The sequence below is a fragment of the Neospora caninum genome, chromosome XI (genome assembly GCF_000208865.1).
Source record: "Neospora caninum Liverpool complete genome, chromosome XI".
In the NCBI taxonomy this organism is placed as follows: Eukaryota; Apicomplexa; class Conoidasida; order Eucoccidiorida; family Sarcocystidae; genus Neospora; species Neospora caninum.
In genome coordinates, this window is record NC_018397.1 from 1,605,156 (window position 1) to 1,613,306 (window position 8,151).

Here is an 8,151-nt window from a genome sequence, read left to right on the forward strand (position 1 = left end):
ATTATAGTGGTTAGGAGTTGATACTGCCCGTAGAAAAAGACAGATGGGCGGATGGGAACTGGGAGTGAGAATGCGTGCCGACTTCCCGTACGGTCTCGAGCTGCATCGAAGGTTTCTGTTTCATGGCGCCTCTCGACGGCGCCGAAGAGCCGCCCCAACAGACTTTCAGGAACGATGCCACGCTGGTGAGACGCGAAACCAGGGCCGGTCGCCCAGGTGTACCGGCACCGGAAAAAATCAAAAAGACAGCATGCGGTTTGACAGCTGACACAGAGTTCACCAGGCCGTTCCACACAGACAAGAGCCGCCCCGGCGCGTAGCCGGCCGCTGGCCGCACAATTCCGCCCGCAGCTTCGGGACTCCAAAAGAAGAAGGTTCTCCTTCCCCCGATCTTTTCCCCTTCTTTCCTTTCCTCTCTTCTCTATTCTCTCTCTCTCGCCTAACCCCCCCTTTCATTCTCCCCTTCTCGTGACGCTGCTCTCTCTACCACCTCCACCTGGAAACTTCGACAAATTTGTACAGAGTCATGCTCGCTGTGCAAAGGGCCATGACGAACCACTGGCAGGCGTAGTTGAAGTGAGTGTGTTCGTCTGCCCAGAAGAGGAGGTAGTCGTCTTTCCGTTTTTGTTGGTACTTTGCAAATCTTCGGGGAATCTCCGAAAGCCCGAGGAGCGACGCCAGAGAAGAGGGATCCTCCAGGCCCAATTCTGCCGTTAACGACCTCGGCAAAGACCCAAGCGCAGAGGCGCCTCTCGTCGCACTCACGTTCCCGTCCTGTGTCTTCGCCCCAGAAACTCGTCTGCTGTCTTCTCTGCCGCCTTCTGCTTCGCCCTCGCCTGCCTTGCCTTCTCTCCTCTCTTCTTCCTCTTCTCGTCTCTCCTCTCCCTGGTCTTTCGGTCCGTTCTCGGCTCGTCCGAGGTCTCTCGCCTTTTCGCGCTTCCGCGTCGCCTCGCGGACGTCTTCGTCGTAGACAATATCGTAGGCGTTGAGGATCATCGCTCCACTCGCCCGTTTGTTGCGAACCGTGCCCGGCTTCAGCCCTTCCACGAGGTCTCCGGGGACCAGGAAGATGAACTGGCCCTCCTTTGGGCGGTTGCCAGCGAGGAGACTCTGGAATGTCAAGTTCGGAATTTCGCCGGGTTCGAGGATCCCCCGCACAGTAACCCACCCTGGCGGCTCGTCGCGGGTCTTTGTCGCGAGAAAGTTTCCGCTGAGGCGCGAAGCCGCGTGATTCCCCAAAGACGTCGAAGCAGATCCGCCCTCGAGACTCGTCAGCTTCTGGCTGCATGCGTCTGAGAGGGCGGCGCGGCCTTGCGCGAGATTCACTTCCTTCGTGCGCCAGCCGCCGTCGCGGCGACTCTCGGCTCTTTTAAAAGGCGGGAGTTTCGCGTCTTCCGTTCGCAAGTGTCCCTTGTTCACGAGAAGGATGTTGCCGTCTTCCAGGCGGAGGGGCGAGACCAGCAAGTACCCCGTGGTCCCGGGTTCGAGGCCTGGCCGCGGCCCCACGAGCAACTCTGTCGTGCTGTCGAGGACGCCGCGCGCAACCACAGGTCGATATGCCCACGCCGCTCGCAGGCGCTCTTCTTCCTCTGTCGCGAGAGAAGCTTCTGCGGCACGACCCGCAGGCAGAGCCACTCCTTCGCTCGGTGGGACGACGGCGGGCGCGGGCTTGCCTTCGTCTTCTTTGCGGGGTTCGTCTTGCGAGCTCAGAGAGTGGTCTCGCCGGTCGCGCGTTCGAGTCCCTTCGCGTCCCTCGCAGTCTGCGCTCTGGCGCGCACGGAGCGTCCAGGGGAAAGGCCCCGTGGTGACCCAGATCGCAGGCATGCGCATTTGCGCGCGGCGGTACTCGATCAGCTGGTGTTTCCACTGCATGCGGGCGAGCTGCCAGCAGCCGAGGCCGACGAGGCAGGCGGAGACGAGAGAGCCTGCGCCGAGCAGCCACCAGCGCTCGTTCCCGCGGATGCCGTACTGGCGATTGCGGACCGAGCGCAGGACTGGACTCGTCACCGGATCGCTGAGGCGCACGAGGCGCACAACCACGCCGCCCTCGACTTCCTGCGGGCTCGGAAAGCGCAGCGAAGACGCAGACAGAATCGCTACGTCCTCTGGCGAGCAGGGAAGCAAACGCTGACCCGGCATCGTCCGCCCGTGCGCAATGAACGGCAGCGGCGCCGGCAACTCAGACGGAGAAGACGGAGAAAGAGAAGAAGACGTTGGAGAAGATACACGCAGAGAAGAGGAAGGAGAGAGAGAAGAAGAGGCAGACGGAGAAGAAGAGGCAGAAGGAGAAGAAGAGGGTGAAGAAGAAGAAGAGAGAGGAGAAGAAGAAGAGAGAGGAGAAGAAGAAGGCGTTGAGGAGAAAGAACGGAGAGGAGAGGGTGGCCGCATGCGAAGATGGGAACAGGAAGAGGAGGAACGTGCGATTCTTGACGAGGGATGAATGCCACCGTATCGCGGCACGCGCGACTGCCTCACCGGGAGGCGGGAAAGAAAACAAATTTTGCGCCGAGGACAAGTGGCGAAACCCCAGTGAGAAGCGACAGGAGAGCAGAGCAGAGAAGGAAGAGCCGCGAGTGACGCTCCGCCACCCTTGACGAGAGCAGGCTGAGAAGCCATCATTTTGCAGAAAAAAGCGGCGCCTCGAAGGGGTGAAAGAGACGGAAACAGAGAAGAGACAACCACCACCACCGAAGGCGACGACGAGACACGACAAAGCACACAGGCAACGCAAACGCTGAGACCGCCTCAAATTCACAAGGAAGAGAAGAGCTCAAAAGACAAGAGAGGCAAGACGCCCTAACGGACGTCCGCAAGAAGAGAGACAACCCACACCGGCGCGTCCCTCGCGTGTCCGTCTTTTACTCTTGCCTCATTCTGACAAAAGAAGAAGACCGAGACCCGTCAACGAGGAGACAAACGGAGACCCACAGATCCTCGCAACGTGCGTAACTCGGTGTCGAACACGTACGCATGCTCGTGCCTCTCGGCTCGGTCACGTGTGGCTTTCCTTCGATGCCCACAGGTGCCGGAAACGATGTGTCACCAAAAGCGATACTCGATCGTTTAGGTTTCCTGTCACGACAAGAACCGCTTTTTGAGACCTGAGAGAAAGCCCTCTCCGGGCGCAACTTGCGTCTTGCCGTCTCCCAGGAGAATTTTCTCCGCCTCGCTCGGGCGCTCTCCCGCCTTCCTGCCACCTGACGAGGAAGAAGAGGAAGAAGAAGAGGGCCTTCCCGCTGCAGCTTGCTGGGCGCAAAGAGCGGAGGCAGGACAAAGAGACAACGCAAATGGTGTCGGGAGAAACCGGAGAGGCCGTCCAGAGAGCGAGACGAAAAGAGACTCGCGCGAGAGGAGACGGAGCAGAAGTCGTCGCAGAAAGAGCGACGAAGGAAAACGGGGACACGAGAAGGAGAGACGCAGAAACAGCAGGGACGGAGCACGGTAGGGGGCTGTCCGTCTCTCGGCGCCTCTTTCTCTTTACGGATCTACGACGGCACAGCACGTCGACCCGAATCCAGGGAGAACACGATCAGGACAAGAAAGCGAGAGAAAAAAGAAAGGTTGAAAGAAACCACTTGCCTTGACAGCTTCTTCAACGCTCCGTGCAACCTGATCTTTGAGCTCCGCCGCCTTCCTCGAAGACTGGACGGCGAAGGCCTGGAAAGCGTGGTTGTTCTAAGGAAACAAAGACAGAGAGACAGGCAGAAAGGAAGATGTGCGTTGGGTTCTCTTCACCTGAAAAACGCGGAAAACGCTCTCGGTTTTCCCAGCGCCTCAGCAGACGAGCGGCCCCAGTGCAGCAGGAAATGTGATCCGCGAACGCTCCGCATTTCCGGTTCGTGAAAAGGCCACCTGCCTCTCCCACCACCCGCGCAACTCCACACATAAATCTAATCACCGAAACGCCTCTGTGCATGCACCGAAGTCAGGAGCGAGTAGGCGCGCAGAGCCAAAAAAAGAACTCCCAACACGCGAGTGCTCCTCAGACGTCCCGCCCTTCCTTCTCAAATTATCTTGTTTCTCCCATGCGCTCAACTCCTTTTCTTCGCTGCGCCCGCGCAACACTCTGGGCGTCGCCGCTGTCTGCTTCATCCGGAACGCGGCCTCCTTCCCTCCGTTGTTCTTTCTTTATTCGCGTGTTTCTCTCCTCTCTTTTGAGCGTTTTCCCTCCGCCCATTTCCCGCCACAATCGACGGCTCGAGGGACCCGAAGCCTACCACGAGGAAACTGTACACGCTGGCGGAAAGCTGCTGCTGGAGGAGATTGTGGAACAGACGCAGGAGAGGGGCCATCTTCTTGGGGATTCAGAGGCTCCTCTGCGCAGGCCTGTTAACGCGTCACAGGTCACAACAAAGCGCAAACACAGAACGCCGTCCTTCAGCCGCCAAGTTCTCTTGTCTCCCTCTCCTTCCCTCGCCTCCCTTCTTTCCCTCTTCATTTCCTCGCTTCCCGTCGATCTCGCTCTTCCTCCGCTCCCTAGGTTTCTCTGTGTCTACGCCGGGGCTGAACCTGAGGTCGGCCGCACAGCCTGGGCCGAGGTGTCGTCACAGAGTTTCGGTTCACGCGTGTTTTTGAGTCGCGAGGCAATTCCAAAATACTCAGGACTCTCTGTGAACCAGGAAATGAGAATTACAAACGGCCCTCGACTGAAAGACCAGACCCATGATCCAGGCACTTGCGCTTGAAGCACGCCGATACACACGGTGTGGCCTAAAGACTAGGCGCGCTTTTGTACAGAGTGTTACCGAAGCTGTGCAAACGCAATTGAACTTGGACGCGGGTAACAAAGACAGTCGAAATGCGAAGTTTACAACCCTGGCAGTTTTTTCCACAGACGCATTTGTCCACATAAGAGGTATATCCGAGAGGCACAGGCAGCGGCTACAAGAAGGAGATGGCGGGCGGGCACGGATCGCAAGGAGATACTGGAAGAAAGTTCCCCGACGTCGATTCCAGTCGCCGAAGGAGGGAAGAAGCACAGAAAACGGGCGAAAGGCAAGCGGACAAGACAAGAGGCGGTGTGGTGGATTGGAACATCGCGAGGCACGAGAAGTGGAAAGAGGAACCTGCGAGAACGGGGGGGACTGCGGAGCCGTCGCTTCAGCGACACTCCCGAGAGAGCGAAGGACGCACACGAAGAGGACAGCAGAGAGGAAAAAAGTTGAAAGAGAAAAGGGGGAAAAAAGCGAACAAGGAAAGAACAAGAAAAAGAAGACGATAAAAAGATGACCTACTTTTTTGCGGTCGTGAAGAGCAGCGAAGTCCCGCGGAAGACGCGCATCGGCTGATGGTCCCGGAGAAAAGAGCCAGCAACGAGGAGAGACCCCACAACCACAGAGAGCAGGTGGCGGGAGGACAAGAGAGATAATGTGGAAGCGAGAGATGCTGGCGGAAAAGGCCGCGAGAGCGAGGGGACGAGCTCCGGCCCTGTGGCGGGAGGAGAGAGAAAGCCGCTTAATACGACGACGCGAGGGCCGGAGGAGAAAAAAAGCCGGCGCCTGGAAAGAAATCGCTCCTCCCAGTTGGGAAGATAACTCATCCGCCGCGACAAAAGATCGGCGACGTTCGCTTCGCAGATGAACGGCTTTTCCTCGGAAGAAACAAACGAGACATAGAGGGACCCGGCACGCTTAGAGGCGGGCAAAAAGTTCCAGTGCAGACGAACTGTTTTCTGCTCGTTCGGAGGTCCTCTGGAGAAGGAGCGGACGAGGGAAAGAGGCCGGAAAAAACGCGTGCGCCTGTTAAAAAACGGGCAGAGAAGAAGTGCACTGCAATCCCTTCAACACGACTATCAGTCGCAGAAATTTTGTCGGGCCAGCACGCCGCAGTTTTGGAGACGTCGCCGCGCTCGCTGGATCTTTTTTCTCCCGACAACGGGCGAAACGAGGGGAAAACACTCGCTTGCTGGAGGCTCACAGTCGACGCGAAGAGTGGCTGGGGCCACTGGAGGACAAGTGAAGTCAAAGCGCCGCCGAAAAAAGAAAAAGTCGAAGTTCTGTCGCTGGGCAACAGTTCGCCGTCCCTTGCGCTTCGCCAAGCGCGTGCATGCGCAGATTTTTGGGAAAAGGCTCCCGCAATCGCTGCGCACGCGGATTGTGGCTGCGCTGTGGCCGCCGCTGCTTCGCGAGAGCTTTCTTGGGGGGAGGACCGCGATCAAAGAAAAAAGCAAACGCCAAGAGAACGAAAGATTAGTTTTTTTTGCTCGCGAAACGCACGAGCCACGTCCTTCGCTGAAACAGACTCGTGGGAGGTGTACGTACACCCCACGAGCGCGATTCCCGGGGGGGTTTCCTGGGCAGTGGCGTTGTAAAGTTCTTCCTTTCGTGTCTTTCTCTCTGTTGCGGCGCTAAACAGCGGAGGAGAGTGATCTCTTCAATCCGCCCCTGAGTGTTCCTTCCTTCTTGATTTCGTTGTCCCGCCCTGTCCTCTGCGTCTTTCCCGTTCGCGTCGGAAAGTGTCGGCCGACTCCGCGGCGGCCTCCCGACGTCCGGCGGCGGTCTCTGCGTCTTTCAGCTGCCTTTTTCTTCCCCGTCCTGGTCGAAAGGGAATTACAGGCTACGCCTGCCGTTTCCTCTTAACAGATTCGAAAGGCGGCTTCTTTGTCGGTGCCTTTGTTTCTCTCTCCAAGTCTTCGCTGGACTGCCTCGTCCGCTTTCCGGCGCCGACTCGCAGTGGCCATTTCCTCCAAGCATCCACCAAAATAGAGGCGGAGGACAGGCTGCCAGAGTCTTTTTGTCGCAGAGCGGAAAGCCGCTGCAAAAAGTCCAGACTGTTGGGATTGGCAGCGCCGTTTGTCTTGGTCGTGATACACACATTCGGGGTGGCGCCTGCATCGTGTGCCGCCGCGTACTGGACCGCGTCCCGCCTTCCTCTCGTTTTGTCTCGTTTTATCATTTTCTTCTCCTCCTGGCCCTTTTTCGCCCTCGTTCACGGAAGCGCTAGCCTGTTCTGCCATCGTGGCCTTTCTGAGAGATCCGCAGCGCCTTCTCCCTCGCGTTTCTGTCTCCCGCTTCTTCCGCCGTAAGAACACCGCAGGAACACGCGCAGGAAACAAACGAAAGGCGAAAGAGAAATGAGGCGCGTCGCAGGAGATACGGCGTACGGGTTCGTGGCGAAGATGCTTCCTGGGCGGGGGTCTTGTTTTGCGTGAAACAAAGACGATTGGTGCCGGTCTTCGGCAACTTCCCTGTTGGCGGCCGGAAAACAAGGTCATGTCTATCAGCATAATAATTCTGCATATATATATGCATATTTAGACAGACATACGCTGGTATATATGCATCTGCGTTTACGCCTGTTTAGTACAAATATATATATATATATATGGAAGCTACGTAGCAGTCTATACTTTGTAGCGACGGTGATATACATCGACAGTCTTTCGTCTGTCATCAATTATGAGTATTCTGTACGTGTATAGTAACACATGTGTATCTATCTGCAGCTGTGTATCTGATCACAGCCACCATGTATGTATACACACACACTTCTCTGTTTATTTATGTATATATGCATGCATGCATTTGCGTATGCGTGAATCTGTTTGGGAGCTGACCGATGCTGTGAACTGGTTTGTTTGCAGAGCATGTCGGGGGGACCCGGTTTTTATCGGGGCACGAATCGTGACCAGACGCCGTTCTTTAAAGACAAAGATAAAAAGTTGATTGAATCTCGAAAAGTAATCTCGCGGAACCACGTACTAGCCTCACACATCCGCACTTTGTATACCATTCATACAACATCGTCACTGTTTATCTATTTGTTGATCAACCTTTTTTTTACGTGTACATACACTGCATCGAATTTCTCTTGCGGTGGCGGCATCTGTTTCTGATCGCAGCTCTTTTTGCTTCTTACACTGCAGGCACTTTCTTCTCATGGCTCATCAGGAGATGAATCGAAACGAGCATCCATACGCAAATTCCTGTGTATATGCATCTATTTACATGCTTCATTGTACAGTATCTATACATGTTTATGCATATATTTGTAGGTCTGTTCAGTCGTTGTCACTTGTCCGTGCGCGCGTTGTTTCCTGTATGTCTCCAGAGATCTGACCTGCGTTTCTCCGTTCCTTGTGGATTTTTTCTTTCCTTTTTTTGTCCGTATGGGGCGACACAGTGGCCTTCAATCTTCGAGGAGCATGTCGAC

The 8,151-nt window shown here is 56.1% G+C and overlaps 1 protein-coding gene across 1 annotated transcript; it reads right to left on the minus strand.

Moving 5' to 3' along the window:
• Nucleotides 1-483: 483 nt before the first annotated feature.
• Nucleotides 484-2,619, minus strand: NCLIV_055110 (conserved hypothetical protein; the record flags this gene model as incomplete). Its single annotated transcript, XM_003885065.1, has 1 exon — nucleotides 484-2,619. One exon carries the CDS (start codon nucleotides 2,617-2,619, stop codon nucleotides 484-486), a length of 2,136 nt encoding a protein of 711 aa, XP_003885114.1.
• Between the last annotated feature and the right edge of the window lie 5,532 nt (nucleotides 2,620-8,151).